This window comes from Molothrus aeneus, chromosome 18, assembly GCF_037042795.1.
Source record: "Molothrus aeneus isolate 106 chromosome 18, BPBGC_Maene_1.0, whole genome shotgun sequence".
NCBI classification, from domain to species: Eukaryota; Metazoa; Chordata; class Aves; order Passeriformes; family Icteridae; genus Molothrus; species Molothrus aeneus.
The window spans coordinates 7,491,483-7,519,231 of NC_089663.1; the positions used below are offsets into that span (position 1 = coordinate 7,491,483).

General features: G+C 42.6%; 1 protein-coding gene across 15 annotated transcripts in view; it reads right to left on the bottom strand.

Annotated features, from left to right (window-relative positions):
- FBRSL1 (fibrosin like 1) overlaps window positions 1-27,749 on the bottom strand; it is a 502,157-nt gene that overhangs the window by 142,164 nt on the left and 332,244 nt on the right. For all 15 annotated transcript variants that reach the window (XM_066562562.1, XM_066562557.1, XM_066562568.1 and 12 more), the window contains one exon: window positions 26,689-26,718. In XM_066562562.1, the coding sequence (XP_066418659.1) occupies window positions 26,689-26,718 (30 nt within the window). The remainder of the gene's footprint in view (window positions 1-26,688; window positions 26,719-27,749) is intronic.

Below are 27,749 nucleotides of genomic sequence, written 5' to 3' on the forward strand. Positions count from 1 at the left end.
TAAACAGAGAGGCTCTGGAGTTCTAAACAGAAGAGCTGGGCTCAGAATCTTACAGCCAGCCATTTGAATGTCTTGGGGTTATATAGTTTGAATTCCACATTTATAGGCATCAGCAGGAGTTTTGCCAATGACTTAACTGACTTTTATGCTATAAAGCTAGAATGATCCATTTTGATTAACTGCTCTGACCTCCTGCATAACACAGGCTTACAGCACAGGGCCAAGATTTCATCCCAAATCTGGACAGAAGAGAGATGCACAACATATGAGTCAGCAGGACAAGCACAACAATTTTAATTTTAAAATGCCAGATCGTGCTGGCAGGGGAAAACAGGGTGGATGATGGACAGTTCTGGATACTGAGAGGTTTCTTGAAATATTGGGAGATACTTGGCTATGTCAAGCAAGCTGACTGAGCTAGCTTTCATCTCTTGTTTTTAATTATCTTTACTCTTTCAGAATTTCCTTGTTGTGTTAAAAGTTGTCCTGGTGCAAGCCTCCTCCCCAGATCTAATCTCTTCGCTCGAGGCAACTGGGGCAGGGTTATTTTGACACGCAAAAGAAGAGGACATATGTTGCATGCAAATGAAAGGGCCACAGCTCAGAGCAGACAGATTTTTTTTTTTCCCCTGCCCCAGGCACTTCTGTTGTTGCTTAACAGGATTTCCTGGGGATCTAGATCAACACTTTCACAACAGGGTCTCTAAAGCCTGGCTCCCCCACCCAGCCATCCAAGGGCAGCCTGGGCAGGGGGTCAGAGCCAGCCCAGCCAGGGTTCCTGCCCTTGCAGGGGGAAGGACAGGGAGCTGCTGCTGGCTGCAGAGGCTCAGCCCCATGAGCGCCGAGCTCACCTTGAGCCAGGCTGGCTTGAGAGACTTGCTTGGGGTAAAGCTGGCCCAAGGCCACCAGCCTGGGCAGCCTCAATCACCATTTGTTGTTCTCAGGTATTAACATTGGAAAATTGGCTACTGTGCACTGGCAGTAACTTCTCAATGTTATTTAATACATGTTATTGTATTCACATTGTAAAGGGCCCACACCCTGTTCTGATTCAAGACCTAGATACAGAGTCATTATGGTGCTATAAACACCACTTTTAAAAGCCTGACTATGTATTGACACAGTTTTTAGTATGTGCAGAACAGACTCTCAAAACCACTCTCAAAGACCGTGATGACATTTTACACTGGGCTCATGTGTCCCCAGGATGGCATTAAATGAAATAGGACTGTGAAAACTATGGAACAGCAAAGATTTGTGCAAAATAATCCAGCTTCAGAGATAAGAAATCAAGGCAACTTGGAGAGGAGGCCAGGTCCTGTGCTTGATTCGTCATCTTTGCTTGCCAAGATTGTAACAGACATCCAAGAGTGAATGTCACCAGGGGAAACGTTTGAGAACTTGCCTTTTGCTACTAAGGAAGGTGCTTAAATTTCAAAATGCCAAAATGGTAGGCTGTCCATACCCTGACAAAAGTACTGAATACATGAATATTAAAAAAAAAAAAAAAAGAAAAAAAAAGAAAAAAAAAGAAAAAGAAAAAACAAAGAAGATAGTCTCCAAACACTTGGCACAAATCACACCATTCATTGCAAGGAATCACTTCTGGCCAAGCTATCCCCATGGGCTTCGAGGGCTGTCAGCAAGCAGCACAACCAGAATGAACTTGCAGGTCCCTCCCTTTGGCGGGTCTGCTCCAGCCAGGACGGGACTGCTGGCTGTCAGGGATGGGGCTGGCTTCTTCAGGATTAGCTAATTATATCAAAATACTTGTCCACCACCCTCAATAAGGCAGATTTGGAACAGAAGCAGAGGAAGAAAGTCTTACAGATGGTACTGTCACTCGGCAGCTTACAACAAGGCTTGGGTGCCCTCCTGACCTTTGCTGGCTCTCCCCAGAGAGCAGCCCCACAGGCACAGGCAAGAGTAAGTCAGATGGGGTCAACAGATGGCTGAGAATATGGTGCACATTAACACACATTCTTCATGAGCCTGCCTCTGGCCCAGGAATAAGCAGGAGAGGGATTTGGCCCCAGAGCATTCAGCAAAGCCCTGGTCAATACTGCACTGAAACCTCTGCTGGCATCCACGAGGCAGAGAATGCTTGCTGCCAGAGTAAAATATCTCATTCTTAATGCACTATGGCATTGCTTTTGTGGTTTTGAGAAAGGCACGTTATATTCCCTTTAAATGTGCTAGGAAAACCCCTGATGCATGATCTGTGTACAAATGGATGCTGCAGCATCAAACTGTGCATGTGGGTAACTTGATAATTGAATAATTTGCCTTGACGCCTCTCTAAAAAGACATCATTGTCCCTCTAATTTTGATTCCTTGTAAATAATCAATCAGTTAGCTAATCTGCTCAAATGCTCCCCCCACCCCTTTATGTTTTCAATTAAAAGTGTGAAAGGCAAGTGCAGACAGATTTACACGATGTGCAAGAGGCAGTAATGGGTATTTTTTCACTGATCTTATCAGGTGCCCTTTAAGTACCCTTGGGGTTTCTTGTGATCTTGGCTGCTAAGCAATTCTGGGCACTCATTTTTTTCCTGATGGAAGACATGTCTTTATGAGGCTGTCTTTTGTACAACTCCATATATAGAATATCCAGCAAACTACTTAGGAAATGGTATTTTCCTTCAAAAGCCTACCTGTGTTTTCCTGAAACTCTTAGAATGTGCAAACTGATCCTTCTGAGACTATTCTGATTTGGCAGGACTTATGCTACTTTTGCAGAGATAGCAAAAGGCATCTGTCTTCCACAGGGCTAAGTCCTGGCCAAATTTCACATCCTTGCTTCAAAGTATGCAAGTGTGCAAGTTCTCTAGCAAGCTATTTGCAAGCACTTAGAACATGACCAAACCAATTTATTTCTCCCTACCTTATTTTTTTTAGGCAGCCAAATCTTTCTATTTGAACTTTCAAAGAAAAGGAAATCAGCTGCAGGCAGACACACGACATGGAAAATTTCAGCTCCAACAGTTAAAGTTTGGCAAAGCTATAGGCAATTGTCAACAGCCCTGCAAGGGAAGTGCCAGACAATCCCCACATCGGGCTGGGCTTCCAGCTCCACCTGCAGCCTGGCCAGGAAGGCATGGACATCGTGTCAGCTCCGTGCCCTCTCGCGGGCAGCTCTTCAAAACGAGTCAGGAGCAGTGATTTGTGGTGTGCATTGTGAGTGGATTGATAACAATGTGGGGGCTGAAGTGTAGAAGGCACAGCCTTACAACTGGGGGGCTTTAGAGCAAGGGAAGATGCATCAGTCATGGCTACTCCAAAACACTTGAAAGACTCACCCATTATTCATAGAGATTTGGAGCCTACTTTAGACATTTTAGGTGACGCTTGCTGCAATACAATGTTTGCATATAATGTTAAATTATATCTTCAATCAAAAGGAAATGTTAATTCCTCAAACTGCGAAACAACAAGTCAGGATCTTGCCAAGATAAAAAATCAAACAAAGAAAATGAATTAGAACAACACAAAACTGAGCAGCAACTGGAAAGGCACAACACTTTTCCCCAAGCCAAAGGCTTACTCATGTATATCATATGAAATAATTCTTTCAGGAACTGGCCAAATTTTTTACATTGAACACAATCAAGCTTAATAATAAATTTTATCCTTCTGTAAGTGGCAAGGATATACTTTCTTAGCATAATGCATTAGTGATCACACTTATCTCTGTTTTTCAGATGAGAGGTGGCATTGCCCCGTGGACTATGGGGCAAAGCAGGTAAGGCATTCACATCCCTGTGGGGTTATTAATTCCTGGGAGCATTGAGGCAATGCCACACTCACTTATTTCTGCTACATAACTGCCCTAATATCCTTTCTGTGACACAATCATTGCACTGGAGCTAGAAAGTGCCACTACTGCCCTCAGAGCAACAGCCAGACACCTCAGTTATTTCAAGAGAAAATCTAGTTGCAAGGTGGGCAGGGGGGGGTCTGTAGGAATTTTAATGCACTAAGATCTCACCTTTGGTATCATTTTCCCCTAATAAAACAGGGATGATCACACTTGCATATCTGTTGGAGTGGGACAAGGACAAGTTAATGTGCGTTCCGCATTCTGAATGTGGAGCATAATAAGTGCATGAATTATTTATGTGTATAAATTTAAACTCTTTGATTGAAATGTAAGACTGGTTGATTAGAAATAAACTTCCTTCATCTTTGATACCTAGATGCTCTGCCACAGGAGCTTTAAACAGTGTGGGCTGCACGTTCCCATCTCCTCTTCAGTGCCAGCACTGGAATTCATGAAATAACACAGAAATCCAGAGCTGTCCCAGATGAAGAGAAAGCAAACAAAAGTACCCCAAATCTCCAACTTTTCAGCTAGCTAAGTTTCCTGGAGGAGCTCACTGCACAAACACAGAATGCTGGTAGTGCCAGTTGGGAACATGTGGCTAAGGCTCAGGGGCCATCAGCTGCCATCAAACCTCACACCAGGTTCAACACCAGTCACATCCACCTCCTCCTAGAAATGTTTGTTTTTTCCTGAAAACATGTCCCTGTATCTCTAGTTATCTCTCCCAGTAGTACAGTAGCTTAACAGAGCCCCATCAATGATCTTCTGCACTTAATATTTAAACCACCTCATTTAATAATCTGAAGAAAGGAGAAAGTCCCAGACAATTAAATGACACAGTGATTTGTTATCAGGGGGTCTCAAAGGTAGAGCTGCAAGAATAAGAAATATGTATTGAGAAAACAAAGTGACACAACCAACAGTACTCTGTGTAGATAAGGCCTCTCAATTAAATGTGCTCTCTTGCAGGTGTGGATTTAAGTCAGAGCTTTCACAGCTCCTTCCTCCAGACACCAGGCAGGTATCAACTAAAATGCAGCTTCCTGTAAGAAAGGCATAACCCCTAATCTGAAAAAGTGACCTCTCCTTACCCTTTGGGCAGCAGGTTTTCCTGCAAGTTCAGATCCTGTTGATACAATTTATTTCCCTGGTACAGCACTAAAAGCAGTTCCTGAGTACCCATCCTGCCAGAGCAGCATGCTCAGTGAGGGATTATAAGCAATTTTGTAATTTTGCCTGTTTTAGTTGCAGATGCTGAACAGAGAGTTTGTATATAATATGAAAAGGAGTAAGAGAACATCAATTATTAATGCAGCCTCATGAAGCAATTAATTTGCCGGGTCATTAACTCACCATCTACACAGAATTCTAAAATCCCACGGCAGAAAAATGCTGGTCTGAGTATGGCTGAAGGCATTTCTGTGTGGGGCAGTGTCTCCAAAGCCCAAGGCCAGGAGCTGCAGGAGTTTGTGGTAAGCCTAGTGCTATGAACCACATGAATTGTAATGACATTTATATTCCAGGAGATGTGCATGACCACCTCAGTGAAGATCACCATCCATCACTCCTCTGCTTTGCTTACAACTTTCCTCATTAATTTCAATGCATATTTAATTCCAGTTCACTCAGTCCATGCTTTACAGTAACCAGAGATGCCATACTGGGTTCATCTTTTGTTTCCAAAATACATTTGGTTCACTGTTTTTAAGCAACACAAGTGGCATTTGTGCACCAGCATGCCAGACTGGACTTCTAATACACGTTAGGTCTTTCAGAACAGCTCTACAGCACAGCCAACACCACCCAGTGCTGCTGGTGTCATTGTGATAGCTGAAATATTTATTTTTTTAAATAATTTTTCAAAAAAAAATTGTGGTCTTCACACTTTCCTTGACACAAGGTAAGACATGCTGTCTTCCTTCCACCTGAGGCAGTTTTCCCTCCCAGCCATTATCAATAATCACCGTTCCAGCAGACTGATGCATATGCTGGCTGGCTTTGCCACATTAAGCCTCTCTCTGCTGGAAGAGGCATTAATTATAAGCAGGCAAGAAGAAACTTCTGCAGCATTGATGGCTGCTCTGCTGGGTGCTTTTCCTTGTACTAAGCTTGTTTTCATTAACTTTCCAAATAAATGATAAAAGGCACAGGCATGGGCAACAGAAAGACAAAGCCACAATCAATGGAGGAGCTGGCTGGCTGCCTGTGTGTGTGTGAGGAAGCTTTGTTTGGATCCGTGCAAGCGCACACACACACAGCCTTTCCTGCAGAGCAGTTTAACTAATCCAACCAGGAGTATAAAATATCAGCTCACTGGGAACTCCAGCACTTGGCTGCATTCTTGGTGTCGTGGTTCCAAGCTAAAACCAAACTCGCTCGGGGTAGGATGCTTTGTGTTCTGTCTCCAGGCTTGGTAAGAATCAGTCAGCAGAGAGGTGAATCAATGCATTCTGTTCTTACTGAAAGGCAATTCTGACAGCTCTCAGGATTTTAATGTGAAATACTGATAACTGTTATATTGATTGTGTTGATTAAAATTGTGATTATTAACTGTGCTGAATAATCACCACATTTTATATACGTGTTAGGGTTCAGAGCATGGGCCAGAAAAGAGACTTGCCTCCAAGTGCTGCCCAGAGAGCAAGAATATCTGACTAAAGTTCTGCTTTAAAAGTTCCAAGTTTACGAGTTTTAAAGGAGTCACAGCTCCCACAGGCAACTGCAAAGTGATCTTCCAGACCTCACAGATAGGTTAAAGAAAACTTGCTGCACCTGCCAGCAGAAACATTCAAAAGAAAATTTAAAAACATACCCCCAAGTCCAATGTGCCATTCTAAATAATGATTTTTAAGAAAAATCACATTATTTTCTAGAGCCTGACTCGTGATTTTCAAACATTTGGGGTTTGCCAAACTGCTGGTATAAATCTGGAACTGCTCCACTGACGCCACTGAAACTGCACCAATGTAAAAATGGCATCAGGGAGAACAGAAACAGGCTGAGAGAATTGGACAGCTGTGACCACTAACACAGGCTGCACATTAGGAAAGATCAAAGACTAATTTTTACAAAACATTTTGGCTTGTTTTTTATTTCACTGAATTAGGGTAAAACATGGCTCACATTTGCTCTCAGTAGCTTGACAGGCTAAAAATTCTTCCCTGACTTTTGGACACAGCATAATACCAATGGATATTTAGCCAGCTATTTTTCTGAGAGGTATTTTTATCTCCTGTTAGGAGGCTTCAATCACTAGAAATACAAGATTATCTTTCCTCCCAACTGCATGACTGTGGGGAGGATGCCATAGCAGATAAACACAACCTTCTGGTCCAAAGTCCCATCCTGCTCCTGGACTTCATTATTCAGAAACATCCCCATCCTCTTGGCAAGGGGAACAAAGACCAACAATAATGCCTCTAAAGGTTAAACACATGAACCTTTCGTCATGATGAAAAGGGGAGGAAAAAAGGCATTGGAGAGCACTACAAATCAGGGCAACTGACTGCTCAGCAGAAACAGAGGGCAAAGGGTGGGTGCACCATTATCCAGCAGGGATTGTGCTCTCCAGAACCACTGTTCACACCCATCTGCAGAGAAAACAACCATCATCCTCAAAAGCCCCTCAGAGCTGGCAATTTTTAGGCACAGCCTCTGTATCAGGAAATGCCTGATCTTGGCAGCAGGCATGTTACTGACAGGAATGGTAAACCAGCAGGGTTATATGAACATGTTTCTCTCCAAGGCCAGAAGAAAAGGGAAGCTAAAATCTCCAAGGCCCTTTTGAGGGAATAATCATAAAAGTTACAGATTGCATTTCCCATTTTTTCTGTATCATGTTTAAATCTGTTTCTAGCATTACACCTTTAAGAAAGATCAAAGGGAGGCAGTGGGGGAAGGAGGTGCACAATGACTTCCACTAATTGAAGCAAGCTGAAGCCTCCAGCACCTTCTGGGTTTTCCAAAGTTTCCCCCTCTATCTCAGCATTTCCTCTGCCCTCCCCTGCGGCCTCCCTGCCCCAGCCTCTGCAAAAGCTTTCAGATGACTGACACTACAGAGATGCCTTCTATAGCTGCCTGGGTACAGAAGCAGGAACAAAACCATCCCAAATCTCAGTATAATCACTGGCAGAAACTCACTGCAGTTCTTCCATTGTTTCGCTTACATGACTTCTCTTTTCTGTCTTGAAGAAAGGACATCCAGGTTTAGAAACTCTTAACAACTGATGTGTATTAATGCCAGGAACACTCATCCCAGTAACAAAACCTATCAAAGCAAAGCTGTACTGGAAAAAAAAAAAAAACCAAAAACCTAGCTTCTCAGCATAACTGTATGTGCAGCAGGAGTTTTTGCCAATCTCCTCCTACCCCAGACCTACCTAATGAAGCTGCTGGAACTTGTAGTGTAAAGATAACCATGGCATCCCAAGCGGGGCTGTGTAAGAACCTGACTCTGGCTGAAGCGCGGTAACGCCGAGAGCATCGTGGAGCCTGCACTCCGCCAAACAAACGCTCCTGGATACCCCTATCCTCACCATTTACCTTCTCCAGTGTCTCTGCTTCCTTCTCTCATCCATCTGTGCCTTGATTATAGGCTCTTGGGGAACTCTGGGAGGTGCTGGCTTCACAGGAGAGGCTGTGAGCCAGGGTCTGCACCCGCCTCTACGGAGGCTGCAATTCCATCCACTCATCCCACAGCCCTTGTGCATGAGCAAGGAAGAGAACTGCTTCTAAATGCCTCCAAGGGTCAAGTGCAACTTTGCCTTTGATGCTTAATAAAGTTTTGAAATCAAAACCACCATGTAAATGTTGTTCTTATTATCAGGTAGGTGTGCTCTGGTTTTCTTCCAAGGGAGCTCAGCTGCTGAAAGTGGCTGGTGCTACAAGAAAGTCTTGGATGTTCAACATTCAACTTTACTCTGACATAAGAGCTTGGCACACAGCAATGAAAGAGGATGCAATCTGATTTGGCAAATTAGCCCCTGGGATGATGCAGTTGCCATATGTACCTAGGTGCCAAATTTCAAATGGAGCAGAGTGACCTGACCCTGACCTTTAGCTCTGAGCGCTAAATTCCCTCTCCAGGGAGCCTCTCTAGCCTGAAGCGTGTTTCAAAGCTGTGAAGAGAAAAAATGTATTCACCTGGGGGATATTTACAGCAGAACATTTGTTTTCACTTATGCTGAAATCTAAGGAGAGTTTTGGTAGAGTCCCTGCATGTCATTCATTCCATCAACAGGTTTTGCAGCTCTTCTTATGCAGGTGTCTGAGGCCTGTGCAAATCTCTCTGGTTGACCACAACTATCTGATGAAATCTCTGTTCTAGACAATAATTTGCTCAATTTGGCATTTTTCAAACAGAAGTAAACATTGTCTTCTTTCTCCCTGTTTACCAAAGACACTGCAGGACAAGATAAGGAGGCCACCAGCTACAAAAATTCACCATTCTTAATAAATACACTCAAGAAGTTTACAAGAAGCATTGTAAATAACTTAACCCACACTTTCGAGAAGCTAAGTGTTTTGTTTGGGTTTTTTTTTTTTTTTAATCATGGCACTGCAAACTAGTAGTTAACTTGCTAATTAAAAACAATTGCCTAATGGGTCATCTGGCAGCAAGTAATACAGGTTAGAAGAATGAATGTTAACTAGAGGTAATGCTCAGAACTTTCTGAGCATCAGACCAGTGTTATGATACCCAAAATACAGGTATGGCAAAGAAAGGCAAAGGAAGGCAAGCAAAGGTTCAAAGACAAGGCAGATTAGTTAAAATAGTTACACAACTCAAAACAAAGATCAGCTCAGTAATGAAATGTCACAAAAGGCATCCTCCATGTGGGCATACTTTCACTTGGCTTTTGGCTTTATCATTTAAGTTGACTTTCATTAATTTTTCTGAGTAACCTGGTATGGACACAAAGCCAGAGATCATCTCAAACATGCCTGCTCTTCTGGAAAGCAGTGTCAGTTCTAGAAAAAACTGCCTTGCTTTTTGCCAATCCACTCAAATATTGACGGTTTGTAAACTTACCCAGACACTCTTTCAGACAGGTTGGCATGAAAGAGATTGTGGAAGTATTCAGAGCAAAGCTGAGAAGAACTGCATGCAGCGTTATGGGCCATGCAGTAGCTTTGGGAAAGGCAGCAGTATAGATGAGCCAGGCCTCCCTCTAGTCAGCTAGCAGAAATACATCTTTATTTCAAGGAACTGAGTCACTTCTGAAATGCACCATTTGTTTAAATTACAGGAAATAAAGGTTTACAATCAGGGATGAGCTTGGCAAACCTTGTTAAGAAAAAACAATGGTTTGTACCATCTGCAGAACCTGATCTCTGGAAGGCTGATACATCCCTAAAAGCAGCAGCAAAAGATGAGGGAAGGATTTGCTAAGCTTGTGTTCCTATCCAAGTTTCACATAGAGAACATCTGTTTGCACCCAACAACATACACAGGCATTTGATAAACACTTTCTTGCTTCTCACTTCAGGATGGCTTTCTAGCTCATACAAAATGTAACACTGCTTTTTATATAGTCTCACTTATTTCAAGTACCATAAAACCGGGCATGAAAAAAGCAAATGTTTAAAGATGCAAAGTAAAGCATTTCAAAAAATCTGGGGAAAAAAATACTTTGGGTTGTCCATGCAATCTTAGTTTAGCTCCCTTTTGCACACATGCTTTAGTTGTGTTTTGTTTTCAAAATCTGGCTCCCACATTTCCTCAGCAATCCCTTCACAGGCTCTGGTTCCCCAGCACCACATCAGGCCCACACCTCCAGCCTGCAGCACCTGTCATCTTCTTCCACACTGCTGGATGCCAACAGGAAAAGCTGTAAGTGTAAACGGATGTGCTTTTGCCATCTACCATATTCACTGCTCCAGATCTGTGCTGGCAGCAAGGAGAACTAAGTGGAAGATCTCACTCTGCTGAAGTGTTTCAGCTGAAATTCACCCAAATAATTCAGTCTGAAGAAGACTCTCAATATGGAAATTCACAATGACAAAGTCTGGGCAGATTGTAAGCATGTAAAAACAGGGCTTCATGGTATAAATTGTAGGATAACCTTGACATCTGGCTTTCCTTCCCATCCTGTTTACAGGAGGGTGGAAGAGACCTCTGTGTTCTGTGACTTTGAGCAGAATGAAGAGAACATGTCTCCAAAGCTATTCCAAAATAAACAAGGATAATTTGTGTATCCAGGATGACAGCAAAGCTTACCAGTGAGAAGCTTTGAGCAGAGAATGAAGTCAGCTGCACATGACAGAGACAAATGCTGTTTCAAGGAAAAAATTTTTGCAGAGATTGGACAAGATTTTCCACGCTCATTTTGCCTTTAGAGAATAACCCTGAACTTTAGACTTACAAGAACACACTGAGAGACAAGCATCTTTTACCTTGCCTTGGCAGCTTCAGAAGAATGCTAGGAATAAATCATAGGAACAAACAAAATAGTCATAAAACCCCCTTGCTGCATGAGACAGACTGGAGCAGAGGATGTACTCAGACAGTGATTCATGAGCAATGCTCCTGAAACTGCTATTGTGTCATTTCCCAGCACCTCCCAATTCCTACCAGCAGGCTAAAGCAGCAATTAAAGAAGTGGGAGTGCTCTGCAAGCCTTCCCTGTCTGTAACAGGCCCACATCCAGCTATTTATTAGGTAATCCAATTACTGTGATGTGACCTCCCTCCATGCATAAATGTCTAGTCAGGGTGCAGGACAGCCCATCAACCTGGGTGTTTTCCTTGGGACACAAGCTTCTGTTCCTCTGATGACAGAGGCTGTTACAAAACACAGCTACTGCACACAACATTGCACCTCCTCTGCATCTCCTCTCATCACTTTCCAGTTCTCTGGAGAGCCCAGCCACAGTGGGAACAGGTTGAGAGCAGTCTCCTGCACCCACCTCTTGGACCATGCTCTCTTCCAGCCTTCCCTTGCAGCTGGGAGGACCTTCCCACTGACTCCTACAGACCTGCCTCATTATCCTTCTCAAAATTACCTTAATGGCAATGCCACAGACAGCTGTTAGGCCTTCCAGGTCTGACAGAGCCACTCCTCACCCTGTTGGCTTACGGGACCCATAAGAGCCCTTGGAACCCCTTTAGAGCCCATGCACACTCTGCCTTCTCCCTACCACATGAGCCACCTGCAGGGGGGACAGCCTTTTTGTGCCCAGAGTACCCTTGTGAGGATGTGCTCCTTGGCCAGAGCACCTGGGAGCTTTGATACAACACACACAGGTCATTTCCAACACCACCAACAGAGATACCTTTGGAAATCAGTGACAAAGCTGCACACCTGATTATCACAACCCAGGAAAGTGACACTGAAGATCCTGGAATCCTGGCCAGTGTGTGAGGCAAGTCCCTGCTCATTCTCCATTTGAAACAGGCTTTTTCAAGGGATGCAGGGCTTTTGCTTGGAAATAAGCCAAGGGAGGACCTTGGGCTGTATCCATTGACCTCTGATGACAGAGATTAGATAACAAGTGAATGGAAGTACTTTCAGCAGTGGTGCTGTGTGCTGAGAGACATAATAAAGAGCATGTATCATGGCAATACTCAGCATATGTAATTCCCTGGAGAGACTACCCAGTGAGAAAAAAAGGCTTTGGTATGTCCCTGTTTGTTACACTGATTTTTCTGACTTTTCTGAAGGAGAGAATACTTTCCAGCTCACTCCTGCTCTGAAAAATGCTACAGACTCTGCAAACTCCAGAAGAAAACTGCAGTTCTTGGTGCTCAAGGGTCACTTCAAATCACCCTTTATTTCCTTTGATTCAATGTTTTTCACACTATGCTTTAACATGAAATATGTGATAAAGGAAGAACCAAAAGTTAGAGGCAGGAAAGAAAGATAAGCAGGTGGAAGAGCAGGCACACACCTCTGGCAAGTGAAAATGATTAATTCAAAACCACTAAGGGAGTTTCTACACAGAACAGATCACAGCAGCCTGTCCAAAGGTCTGTCAGGGAGGGTTCACAACATCCAAGGCACAGCCACAGCTACAGAGCCTAAAGCTCCTCTCCCTGCTCTGTGTCTCCTTCACCCTGTGCAGGCAGAGGCAGCTGCTATGAGGAACAAGGAATGTCTCTTCCCTGTGTGAAGCTTTGCTGAGCCCTGGAAACACCAGAGAGGCCTTGGAGGAGCAGCTGATGTGGACAGGAATCCCAGCAATCAAATCACAGCAGTGGCTTCAATGCGATTCCCCCAGCACCGCACGAAAGGCCACCAGCAAGGATTACCCAGGACAATTTAATTATGTGTGAAAACAGCTGCAGAGCTTTATGGGGTTTTAGGGTTGTTGTTCTTTGGATAGGAGCGGGGAAAGGAGAAGGAATCAGACATGGAGTGAGCTGAGCGAGACCTGTGATGGCAGGGAAACACCCTGCCATACACACGAGCAAAAGATTAAGGGCTGATATAGACAAAGCCAGTTTTTCTCAAAGGCTCTGCTTTTTCATGACTTGTCACCTGGAATGGGGTCAGTGTGACCTGCTGCACCCCACATCCCCAGTGCCATAAGAGATGGCTGCTCATTTCCTGCACACACCTCCATCCAGAGCAAAGCCAGCTTTGCCACTGCTTACCTGTGCACCCATGTTAAAAGAACACGATGGCCTGAGGGACAGTGAGGTGCATTCTTGCTGAGACTAGCTGAAATCTTGGTCATACTTAAATGAAACAGGATTTTATTGCTGCCTTTGAACAGGCCAGAGATTCACCCATGAGAATACAATGTCTGGAGAACAGAAGATAACAAGGTCCAAGGAAAAACTATACTTTGTCTTTTAGACCTTTTCCCTCCTTGATTCCATTAAAAGGTCCCCGTGCCTTGTAAAATATCTGTAGAGGAAAACAAACCACCACAGAAAATACTTCACTGGGTTTTACTTTCCTCAGGCACGATGAGAGCTCATCAATGCAGTCTGTAAGCTGTTTGATTTAAGGACTCCACCAAACATGTCTCACACAAAAATTACAATACATGTGGTATTTGTTTGTTTTTGTTTTTATTTCAATTTTATTTCTGGATTCTACTTTGCTCTGTAAGTTATTTTTCTTGCATGACAAGCAATATCCAGTTATTCATGCACTGCCTTTTTTGTTTTAAGTTTTGACATTTTGCCCAAATTGAAGACAACAAGATGCTTCCTAGAGGTTCTCCTAGCCTCAATGAGGTCTCCCATACTTCTGGCTTTTAAAAACTAGTACATCCTGAACCTTATATACATAAAACCAAGGCACAGAGTTAGTGACACCGGGCACAATTTCCATTCCACATGTGTGCATGCTCTCTGTCTATGCACAATGGTGCTCCCAACCTGAAAACAATGCATTCCAGGAAAGAAATATGGATTTGTGTGATGGGATTTACAATGCAGCCTCAAGAGGGACTTTGGTATCCCTAGACTATAAAGGAAGTCCAGAGAACAGAATGCTTAACATCTCCAGCCTCCTTTGAATTCCCAGCCTTACTGAACGAAGAATAAAGAAAGCAGGAATCCACTAATTAAAGAGAAATGGGGCTTATTTGTCTTGGTTTCTGAACTCACAGTTCTCCACTTCTGAAAACACAAGTTTCTCACCAGTTCTTTTCTGCCCTAGGGCTGTGACCTAAGCAGCTTAAATGATACACAGATTTTGGTCAAAATCTGCTCCTTATTTACTGGACTTCAAATGTGCAAGCAGTTACTGAATGGGTCTCGTTTATTGAATAAAAGTATTTAGGCATTATGTTTACAAAGGCCTAGAAACATTAAAATCTAGTGAAAAACAATTACTTTTACAGAATACATCTGCAAGCAATATGAAGTCATTTTGTTTTTGTAAATTTCTCCGTAATAGACTTATTGTTGATGTGGAAAATGTTCACATTGCAGCAGTGAATAATTTTGAAATGCCAAACTTAATAAAGGAGAAATTATTGTAAATAATATCACAGCCCTTAAAGAAAAAAAAAAAAGCCAAAATACCAGCAGTTTCCTGACTAGTCAATCCTCTTCAGATTGGCAGAACCTCCTCAAACTAATCAGGAAGAGTTAGACAAATAGTTACTTTATTATGGAGGCTGTCAAATAAATCAGAATCTGGCAAGCAACTGTTTTAGAGCCCTGCAGCCGGACTGGCTTCTTTTCCTGTAAACCCAAGGCAGTTACAACAGACCCAGGGATGTGTGTTTGTCTGCAGAGCAACGTGTAGGCTTCAGGCCTCTAAACAAAACTTCTTCCAAATCTGGGCCAGCATTTTTCTTGGCTTCCTCAGGTTTTGTTGTGGAACACGGCTGAGAGAAGAAATGTTTTCTAACCAATTAATTCAAGTCACTGCTGTTATTTTTAATGGAGAGCTCTGAAGCTCAGCTCACAAAGGGTAATGAGAAAATAATGTTTTAAACAACATCATCAGAGGAATTAGGCCATGGATTTGAACTACATTATCCAGTTCTCACCGCAGAGTTATTCTGCCCCCCCAATGTTTGCTCTTTACAATGGCACGCTGAATGGGAATTGTGCCTAAGGTACGAGCCTGAGACACAGCCACAGCTGAAGGTCAGAGAACAGCGAGTTTCAGCACTCAGCCACAAGAAATGGCTCTTGTGCTGCTACAGCCCCGACTCCAAACACCATCCCAGTGCCCCTGGGCTGTGTGTGTTTGGGAGGGAGTGAAAAACGAGATCTGGTTTGAGCAGGGCACTAGGGCACAGGCTTAATCCACTTCTCACAGCTCTCCAAGTATTTAAACTGATGCAGTGGAGACTTAGGTACATGATTAGCATTGCTCTGCCAAATAGAGGGAAGAAGAGTAACTTGAGAGGTAACAACATCACCTTTCCTACCTCCATTCAATCCTTTTTGTGCTGTTTATCTGCCTTGGACAACATTAACTTGAAAGAACCACAAGGCAGAGGGAAGGCAAAAGGGAGACAGGGTAGGGAGGGAGAAGGAAGTTTGAAATTATAAAACAGAACACATTTAATGATCACTGGGGCTTACAGGCCTGTTTGAAATGTTTTCAAGCACTGCTACTGTACCAAATACATCCACGAACTGAACAGCCAAGAATTGTAGCTGGAAACTGTAGGATTGCCCAGGCAAGAACTGTCCTTCCTCCTACCTCCTTTACATCCATGGCAATGCAAACTGGCAGCACTGACAAATCAATTCAACACCAGTGATCATACAGACTAAGAAGGTGGGATATAATAACTTTTGAAGCTAATAAAATGGCTTTAAAAGATCCTTTTTTTTTTTTTCACTGGATCACATTAAAGCAAGTAGCACAGACAGACTTGCACCTGCTTCCAGATGAAAGTGGTGCTAGTGCAGTGCTATTCTTAATATGAATTAACTTCTAATACACATCTGCTTTAGTTCTAATTGACTTTATAGTGCTACTAAAAATAACTGGCAGGCATACCTCTCCCCTTCCCTGTGTGTCAATAGGGATTCTCTGTCTAATGGATCCTAAAATGCAATATTTGCCATAAATACAAACAATCACTAACTGCATAACATCCTATATGCAACATTTTTTAGGTTTTGTGGGGAAGAGCCACAGATTGGTCCTTGAAGGCAGCCTGTCTCATAGAGAAAACCACCAGCAAGAGATTGGCATCTCACAGCCCAGGGCCAACAGCACGGGCAGAGCAGAGGAGGTGCCACTGATGCTGTCAGGCAAAAACTGATAGATGGGAAAAGGACAAGAAACTCATGTTTCACCAAAAAAAGGGAGACTAAAAATACAAGGATAGGAAGGAGACCTTTTTGGTAGGAAATATGTTGTTTTATGGGAACAAGCTCAATAATCACAGTACAAAAAAATCTTACTTCCTTCAGCTTCACCTTCTGCAGGCAGGGTGAGGTTATCTACAAATTTAAAAGGGTGAAAATGGCTGCAGTCACTCAGTAACTGAGATCTGAGTGTCCATAATATATAGTGACATGTATAACATATGTTGGTCACTTCAGCCACCTTTGTGGCAATTAATAAAAAGAACAGACACCTTAAAATCTTTGTTGGTTACCAAAGGTTACTCTGTGCTTTTATCCTTGCATGATACCTTAATTGAGTTTATATATGAATGGGATCCCCTTCAATTTTAGGCTAATATTCTTTTATATTTATAATATTCAGGATAGCGACACATGCTTGATTACCTTTAAAGCACTTATCATGATTCCATTTAAAAATAAATGAATCCCATTTAAAAGTGACTTGTCCCCATCTTCCAGTATTTATGGACAAGGACATATGGGGCTGATTTCCCTCATTATTAAGAAGCACGTCTGAGGCTTAAATCATTTAAATTATTCATTGACAGCAATTGGGCTACTCATACAAACTCCTACTTACATGAGGAGTCCCACTGATAGACCAGTCAAGTGGATGAAGATGGCTGAACAGATTTTGGGATGCACAGAGCATCCACAGACACTGCTGACTGTGATTAGGGTGAGGAGCACTTTTGAAAATGGGGCCCCACCTCCACTAATTAATGTAATTTAGCTGAGACTTTCAGCATGGTTGTTCTGAATGACTTTTTCTTCACAGGTCACCATGACTGAGGTCCTGAGGGGTGATCAGCAGCAGCTGCAGGAACAGGAGTGACTGTGCATCAATTACCTCAGCCTGTTACCAGACATTTCTAGAGCCGGGTTAGATGGGGCTTCCCTCTGTGGTGTGGGCTCACAGTGATCCTGAGAACAGCCAGACACGAGGTGGACATCTCTGCCCAACCTGGGCTGGGAAAGATTTCACCAAGAACAAAGCCAATTCTAAGCAAATAAAGAAAACAATCTCCAAGCAGAAGAAAATGCCCATCTCTAGTGTGAATTTTCCTCTTCCTGCGGTACTGAAATCAGAGACGGGAGATGGATAAATCAACTGCATTGCTGAGCTTGGACTGTAACAGTCCAAATAACAAAGGCTGTAAGCATTTACAATTCTGCTATTAAGAGACTTTCCAGCCTATCACAGACTACTGTGCTCTCTCCACCTCAGCACTGGAAGACCTTGAGCTAACTGCAAGCGTGTTTCCAATCAGTGCAGTCAGTGAGAGAACAGGAATCATCCTTCATGGAGAAAAAGAAAAGTTATTGTTATTCTTTGCAACGTTTTCTTTTTAATTAAAAAGACATGTTTCTTGCTCTCCTCAGAATGAGCCAGAGGAACATTCGCAGTCGTTTTCAGGTCACATTATATTGCACATATTGCAGCTGATTTCACAGCTATGTGGGCAAATTACTATTTTTCAGCACAACTGAATCATTATCAAGGTAAAAGCAGACAGTGAGCACCACCAGCACCTAGGGGTTACAATATATTTTAGGAAAACATGGTCTAGCTCTTGGAAGAAGACACTTTCACATTTCAGCCATTCCTCTCTTCCCTGCCCAGCCCCAACTCTGATCCCCAGCATATCCTGGACTTTGTTCCTATATTTTTTGTTTCTGTTTCCTCTAAGAAAGGCAAAAAAGGTTAGGAAGTCTTTAAACTCTCAGTTCTTATGGCTGTTAATATTTCACATTGCCAGCAGGGAAAGGAATTAAAACTGCCAGTAGCTATCCAGATAGATTTTAAAATCCCCTTCCCTCCCCCTTCTCTCTGCCTCCCTCAGCTTCAGAGGATATTTTCCCCTCAAATTGGTTTTAAATTAAGGAAGGTGATGAAGGCAATGTGCCGTCTCAGCATTTTCCCAGGTGCACTTAATCTAATTTCATTAAGGAGATCAGGACAGATGATCGCTACAGTTGAAACATTAAGTCTGTCCATTTTTGTATAAAAAAACTATTAAGTCTGTCAAAGTGTCGGCGGGTGGGCTGTTTATTATTGGAGATGAAGGCACGCTTTGCTTCCCCAATAAACTGTCAGGAGTAGTAAACCACAAATTAAGTCAGCTGCTGCCAAAGATTTAGGCAAAGATCTCCAACTAATTTTGACACAGGTACACAGGTATGGCAAAGGCCAAGGAAAGGCTTGAAAACCTTGGAAACTGAGCCTGTTATGTGAGATATTTCAGTCTGACCATCCAAGAGTGGAAGACTGGGCATCAGTGGGTGTAATCAAGACCTGCTGATGCTTCTGACAATCCAGACACAGAGTTGATGGGAGCTGTGCTGCACCATGTGCCCCAGAGCACAACCTGCAGAGTTCACCTTAAGCAGATAAGAACCCATAAAAGCTTCATTCAAGCCACTGCTCTGTTTTGAACTTATACACAGCTTTGACTGAATGTACATTCCTCAGACAGTCACAGAGGTATCAAACAAAATTAGAGCAAACTCTTGAAAATGAAGAAACTTTGGAAGACCAAGAGCTGTAACAGGAATCAAGTGAAGTTTTCAGATACTGCAAAACCAAATGTGAGTCATTTGGAGAACATTTTCCTTCTCAAGAAAAATGCAGATGGGTAGAACTCAGTATTAAAGACCACTAGGAAACGTTAAAAAGTATGAAGTATTAACTGGAATTACACAATCTTTACAGTACACACAGAGAAACTAATAATGACTAATATAGAATCAGAAGTGACATCCTAACTTGAATTTTGTGCTGAGGGTGAAGTACCAGGTTTGTAGATAATGTGCTTTGAGGATCAAGGGTGGGCAGGGCAGAGGAAGGTTCATTTTCCCACTCCAGGGGCAGCCAGGGCAGGAACAGAGCCCACTTGAGCTGTATCCTTTACTCCTGCCCAGGGGACACGATGCTGCACACTGTGCCCTTCTGTGTTACCTAACCTGGCAAATGATTTTGGAATACAGGAATGAGAAACTCTGCAAGCCAAATGAGGGCCTGCAATTGTGGCTATTGGAGCATGCATCCTCCAGAATTCTCATCTCCTTGGCATCTTTAAGGTTAATTATATCATTGGATTTAATTAATTGAATTGCCTAACTCAGTTGCCAATTCCTATCACCTGCCTACTCTGTTATGTTCTATCTGATCACCTTCCAAGGAGTTCCTGCCATTGCACAGATAGCCCTTTGGATTCAGACTTCCTTACAATGTTATAATTGTTTTTCTTGATGTGGGCAGACAGCTGTACACAACTGCTCTCTTCTCTGTTACCTCACATCTGAAAAGTTTCTTCCCAAGGTCCCTGGTAAGATAAGAAAATGCTCCTGGATGGGGAACAGGAACAGGGAGATGTTAAACAATGGAGAAAGCAGGGAGCCAGGGACATGCTGGCTGCCAGCAACAGAACTGGTATTATCCTGTTGTGCCCAAGAGCTCTACATAAGACCTCTTCAAGCCTTTTATGTGAATTGATGATGGATTTTTTTTTCAGCAAACTAGAAGGCTCTTCTCATTGTTTGCTCTGAAAACTCTTTTCTACATTTTCAAGAATGAATATGGGCACCACAGACTGTGATGACTCAGCTTATTATATACAGACTAATGTACTTAAAATTTGAGTTTTTGTCTGGGTAAGAAAAAACACAAAATCTCAGCAGGAGGGGAGCACATTGGTGCTGAAGCCTTGACTCTATTTCATTTTTTAAACTGCATTCTTGCTTTATTTAAATATAAAGGTCAAGAAGGGCTATTATTACTAATAATATTTACCAGAGCTGTAGTTGAGAAGCACAACTTGGAAGGCTCCTCTCCCTCTGGAAGGACTTGCAGGGCCTTAACTCAGCTGCCCCAAGTCTCAGTGGGAACCTTTGTGTCTGCTCCCTGCACATGGTGGGTGGAAGGATGGAAGCCCAGGCCATGCCAAGCCTCTCCCCCATCTGGCATTTCCCAAAGAGCAACTGAGTGAACTGGGAATGCAGTGGGCTTAGAGGATGCTGTTTTTCTGGTAAATCTATTAATGGAGAACGACTAAATAAAACAAATTCACTGAGTGGTGAATTTTTGTCTTCCTGTACTGGCACCAAGATTACATTTGCCTGTTTATAGCACCCAAATCTTTCAAGGGCTACAAGGTTATTTTAAATTCAATATTTTGATATTGTTTAAAAAGCAGATCTGTTTTTAATAACAACACACAGATTGTCTGTAAAACAGAGGCTTTCTTCCATTAGGAGAACTAACAGTCTTTACCCAGTTATTACTGTATGGGAGAGAGCTTTCTCACTAGTTTTCCCTCTGTGTCACTGGGTTTTCTGTCTGTAAGATATAAACCTCAGCAGATGCACTGATTGTGTGCATGTATGTACATGCAGATGTGCAACACTCCTGCAGGATGCCAAGCCTGCTGCAGAGCCCAGCCACACACTTCCACAAGGACATTCAGCACTGCTGTCCACAAGCCAGAGCATCCCATGGTAAAAACCACTTCACTTCTGTCTGAGAACCCAGCTGGGAAGTAACTGGCAAATGGAGATGTCTCACTGTTAGCCACAGCTGAGAACTGTCACAGACTGAAGTGCAATGCTAACAGAAGTGCAAATACTGCCATGTGAAAGCCCTCAGTTCAATTCCACTTTTGATCTTTCCCTTCTGCTGTAACCAGTATGAATCTCAATTTCTAGGAAAGTATCAAGTTTAATTTCTCAGAGAAAAGGACAATTGAGTGATGGACAAAACCAGTTTGGGGATCTTGGTCTGGCTTCAAAAACAACAAATAACAGATTACCTAAAGTGGGAAGTAAACTTCCAGCCTCTCAAAAACAAATCAGATGGAACCCACCTTTTCCATTGCCAGATAAAATGTAATGAGCAGAGGAAGAGAAGCCTCCAGCAATAGCACTGGAGGGGGCTTTTCTTATTGCTGGGTAATCTCATCCACAAACAGAGTGACCATTCCTGCTAGAGCAACTCCCAGGCCTCTCTTCATTATTGCATCCCTTTCTCCTGCTGCCTGAACTATGATTTTTCCTGTGGGCTTGTGGATATCCTTTCAAGGTCAACACAGCTGAAACAACAGTGATAATTTCATCCCCCAGATCTTCCATACAGTTTATTCTTCTCATTGCTTCCACTCTTACCACCTCCATCTCTCACTCAAGCCCACAGTTCTCAACACTCTCTTTGACTCACAATATTCCTGACATCAAAATATTCAACCTATGTTTTAAGTCCTGTGTATCCTTGCTCTCTGTAACATAATGAGCATCCTCTGTTTATCCACACAGCCACATTCTTGGTCAAGCTACCTCACCCATCATTTACCATTTTGTCTTTCTTTTGGTGACAGCAGATGTAACTGTGTCCTAGTGCCAAAGAAAAGTTGCTGCAGGATCATTTTCCTAATCTGTGGCTTTGCTTCCTACACAGCTTCTCACTTCCTGAATGGCAAACTATCACTCTTTGTGTTTTGACTCTTTCACAGCTTACTTCTTCTTCCCAACACTGACATTCAGCATTGCTGCACACTTCCATCTCTCACTGGTCTGATTCCATCACCCCCCTGGTAAACTTTCAAATAAGCACCTCCTCACTACCTACCACTGTGCCTTTTGCTACAGAGAATAACTTCCCATTCATGGCCATAAAGCTACCTGACTCCCTCTCAAATGCCTGCTAAAACATTAATACCTACAAATACCCCCTTTAGATTAATGCCTACAAAATCAAAGCTGGACAACAACGAGGCTGCTGGCACACTGAAACAGTGCTGCTGTTGACAGTGTCCCCCCACTCACCTGGGTCCCTTCTCCCTCGCCTCACCCTTAACCTATAAGCTGTTCTGTGTTTTTACAGCACACAGCAGGATGGGAGCCCAGCCCCAGGCTGGGTGGGGGGATCACAGCCCCACTGTGCTGCTCCCCTCCCATCTATCCCAGGCTGAACTGCACCTGCTCTCCTGCTGCTGCCCACTCCCAGGCACCTCCTGGGACGCTGGGATTAGCAAACTACAGCATGGGAAGGCTGATTCACTTTGCCACAAGCACAGCCTAAGGAACTCACCGGGCTGCTGCAGAAAGTCGAGAGAAAAAAATTACTTCAGAAGTTTTTGTCTCCACCTTGGATTTAACTTTGCCTGTCTCAGAAGTTGTTTGCTATAGCTTAAACACAAACTACAGAATGAATATACAGGAAATACTGACTGAACTTAGAAATACAGTTCCATTTTTGCACATCTTACTTAGTACTACATTAAATGAAGAATGCTTGATATCTAACCCCTGATTTGGAGAGCTCACTTACACGGCGGGGCCATGTAATTAGGCTGACAACCCACAATTTCACACAGAGCAGACAGAAGTCCAAGACTGAAAGAACATGAACATTGAATTACTTTTAAAGAAAGAAACAGGCGCCTTTTTAATGCAATCTTGAACACTGTTATTAAAAAAATGAGAGCAACATTTTGGAGTAACGAGCAGAGATTACTCATTCCCTTGTTTTACACAAGTTGACTTTTGGCTTTTTGCAGAACACCATTTAACAGAGCACATTACCAAGCTGCTAGCCACTTTTCACAGTGATGCTAAAGCAGGTAAGAGACAATAAGTGGAACTGTTGATGGTTTATATTACTCTATTATGTTAATGTTCACTAAAGTATGCCATAAGCTCTCTCATTACATGTGTATAAACCAATTCTCTGTGGTGTTATTCCTGTGCTAAATGCTATAACTACATAAATCTTGAATTAATGGAGACTTTATAGTTCCTGAAAATGAAGGGTAATTGCTATCTGTTAATGCTGTTGTTGCTATTAAAGGAAGTATATATTTTCAGTAACAATGTTTATGGACCGTGAGCTTCACATCCCAGCTAGTGCACAGAGAAGAGACAGTGTAATACAAGTATCAGACTGACTCCCTTTCTCTCCCTCCTCCCTCTCAACAAGCTCAGCATCATTTCCACAGCTCCAGCAAGCAACAGTGCAATCCTCCTCACAGCTGCAGAGCCCAGACCAATGTCCTTCATGAGCACTGAGTACAGGAAACAGGATTTGCATTTCCATCTCGGGGAACGCACGATTTGCTAAGTTTCTCGCTTGGTTAAATGGCTGGACAGCTCACTTTATTAGTTTGGGTATCTCAAACAGTTCTCTGAGAAGCACATGGTGACAGAATGATAGGTGTGAGAAAGTATCATCCCACTTACTTCCTCTGAGATTTCAGCAGTGATGCAGAAGTGAAAGGCTATACTTGGCCAGAGACAGTTCTCAGAAAGTAGATGGGATTGACAAGTCCCCTGCCTTGAGCTCCTCTTCTCCAATTATTAAAAACAGCAGCGCAATGTTTGGAAACACTCACAATCTGCTGTGAAACCGTACCTTGCACTAAAGTAATGGCTCCTCTTTCTGATACACTGTACATGTGACTGACTATGCTCAATTGCTTTTCTCCCCTGGAGCCCTGCACAAGGGAAAAAACCAAACCATCAGGAGTGTGTTTATATTTTACAATGCAGTGAAGGTAAAACCTTAATTTTACCCTAACATCTATGTTTGAAAACATTAGGAGCTCAATAGCCCATACACCTATGAACAAAATAAATAGTGGATAATTACTAGCATGGTACAGAGAGAGAAGTAGGAGGTGGAAAATTTCAGTTTTGCTTCTAGCTCAGTCACTGACTCAGTTTGTACTTGTACATGAACTTTTTTTGTCTGCCTTCCTCGTGAGTTCTATGCAGGCAACACTGACCCGCTGTTTATGACTAACAAAAAAATGTTATGCAAATCAAAAGTACATTAGTAATTCCTGCCCTGCCCTTCCTTCGTGCCAGCATGTGTAGGTGTACCTTGAAAAAGCTGGTTCTTGCTGACCAGGCAGCATTGCTCTGCAGCAGTGGGGAAAGAAGCCGACCCATCAGGTAATTTGGGAAGGCTGGTGCTGGGCTGGGCACTCTGCTGAATCCTGCACCTGGCTGCAACAGCCTGGAGCAGTAGCAGGAGACACATTTTGCCATCACAGGGAGGAGGAAAATGAGTGTAGTCCCTCAGGACAGTCACACCAAAATTTTTACAGCTCTTGGTTGCATCAGTCAGGTTGAGTTTTAGACAAACACTGAAGGAGTTTCCAGGGGAGTGCAGAATGTCAGGTATCAACAGAACAAGCCAGGCTGCCCCTGTGCTCCCCAACTGGAAGGCAATGTTGCACTTACATCATCCCCATGAAAGGTTTGAAGCATCTTCACTTCAACCCTGGTGAGTTTATGTGCATGTGCCCACATCTTTGCTGACAAGAAAAACAACCCCACTTAATTCCAGAGACCTATTTAATAGGACTGTGTCATGTTTCACATCTCTGCAGATCAGGCAAGAGATAGAAAGATGATGATCTTGTGCTGCTCTCCTTATGAAGAAAAGAAATGTTATTATTAAGGCAGAGTCACCTTAAGGAGAAGATATCTGGGAAATAGGTGAGCCTAGAAAGTCAAATTACAGTTACAGAAATGTAAAGAAATGTCATATTAATGGTAAGGAACACTATAATAGCCTTTCATTTGCTGTAAAGGACAGCAAGTTACCAGCCAAACACAATGCAGCTTCCTCTGAAGGTAACCTCAGATCCCACATTCTGAAAGCTAATCAATGTTGTTCAGATTTCAATTTCTTCTCTACAAGGTGAAGTCAAACCTAATCTAACAAACGTCAGTCTCAGATGTAATGCTGCTAGCTGGGTCTACCAGTGTAATTTAGATAATCATTAATAGCATAGCTGTATAATAAAACTACATGTCACTTACAACTTCATCTGAGGTTTGACTGGCAGATCTTTAAACAGTTTTCTAAGTGGTTGCTTTTACTTCCTTTGATTGGGCAGTCTGGGAAACGTTTTAACCCCATGGTATCTAAGCTTTTAGGGAACAATATTTCACCCTCACCACCCCTGCTGTCAGCTCTGCTGCTGTGTAACCTTGTAAGAAAGAGAACTTGGGGAGAGGGGTGGTTTCAGCAAGTGACTATACATATATAGTCATATAAATTTAAAATAATATAAAATAAAATATGTACAGTATCTTTCATTCAACACATGATTTAAATGTTTCTCTTCAATCAAGCTGTCGTCTCAAAACACAGCTTTTGCCATACTCCAAGAATATTTAGTGCCTCCTGGTATTTTTAAAAGAAGAAGTTGAAGAAACCCTAGTGTTTCTAAAGGTCTAACAATACTAACAAAAAGCTTTCAGAGGAGGCTCTTGAGCTCATGGTAACCTCTGGTGCAGCTGGGTGTGCTGCTGAGGACACAGGGCTACCTGAAGTCAGCCTTTACTTGTGTAATGCTGATCCAGGAGAAAACTCTGTGCCACAGCTTCTCATCAATGAATGCAAGAGACTGGACTGCCAAAATATAATAAAGGTTTGATGAAGAGCTGACCTGAGGCTGACAGGTTTGATCTGCCAGAAGCTAGCACGGAATACTCAAGCCTTTTATATATTTGATTTTTAAAAGCACGGTGCCACTGGTGCTACACAGTGGGACTTGTCTGTTTTCCTTGCAGAGGTGAACAAGAAATCCCCATACACAAACTACAACCTTTCAATGACCAACCTCTGTATTCAAAAGAAGGTCAGAAAAATCATTGCTCTGTGATAAATATGCATGCATCGTGACAAAACACTCCTTGACAGTTACCACACTGCCTTGGGAGGGCAGGTCCCATCTTCTCACTGATTACAAAGCTGACATCTTCAAAGGTTACTATATATAAAATATTGGCTCCTGACAAGTTATCAGTGGAAACTTCCTCTGAAACAGCACTAATGCTGTAACTCAGGTCTCACAAAATGCTCACATAATAATCAATAAAGACTATTATGTTAACAGGACTCTCTTTCCTCTAAATAGAAGCTAGTGAAGATCACAGAGTAGCTGATCTGATGCTTTTTCATTCAATTGTAGATATTTTTAAATTTGACATGAAGACTGGAGGAAAATGTTATTTTCAAATTCATTCTTATTTTGACTATCAGGGAATTTCCAAGCATATGAAATAAGAAAATTCAGTCTTACCTTATCGTCAATATCGCTCTCGCTGTCACACTGTGGATTAGAGAGAGAAAAAAAGATTTTGAGAAACACCTTTATGTATAGGGATCTTTTGCATCATCCTCTTAAATCTTTGGGATAGCTGTTTATGATGTTCACAGTTCAATGAAACACACTTCTGATGGCTGCAGTAAATGCCTTTTACATTGCTAGCATAAACCAGACAAAGCCAGATCCTCTCTTATACAAATTTATGGTGTACTCTTTCTTGGATGGGGAAAGCAAACTTTAAACAAAAAAGACAATCAGTGATGCATTATAACAACCACTGTAACATGAGTACCACAACAAAAAGCATGCCTTTTTATCATCCCAAATCATGGAATATATAGTAACAGTTTTGCATTGCTTCACCTTGATAAGCACTTTGTCATCTAACAAGGAAACTGTGAAACTGGCAATCAATTTCTAATTTAATGAGTGGTACCGAGAATAGTAATTAAAATACATAATAAATTCTGGTACATTTTTTAGTTTGAATGAGATCACGATCCCAGGAGGAAGTGTTTACTTAAAGAGTTTTGGAGTGCAATCTCTTTCAGGCTCTGAAAATGAAATGCTCTCTTTTCACAGCACAAATGATGGAAAGATAACTTGAACTTTTCAGGACACTGAACATTTCAGGACATGCACATCTTACTGGCTGGAGCTCGGAAAGATTTACAGTTGGGAGCAGCAGTGAATCTCTTGGGGTCTGTTATGCTGACAGAAGTGGTCAGGGTGTTCTGTAGCCTTGGTGCCCAATGGGAATTTTCTCCTTCAGCCAGCTGCTGATGGGGATGGCCTGGTGGCTTTCTGTACCTGGCAGCACCCTACAGAGTTCACTGGGTCAACAAGAGGGGACTCTGCAAGCCAGCAGTGACAACTTCCAAATGTGGAAATGGTCCATGAGAACACACATGATTTGGTGTCATGAACGTAAAAGAAGGAATAGATCTGTTTGGTCATTTTGTCCAGATTTCCTCCTGGAGTGAGGAAGGGGGATTTTTCCTGTCACATTCTTTTATCCTCAAGTCACACAGCAG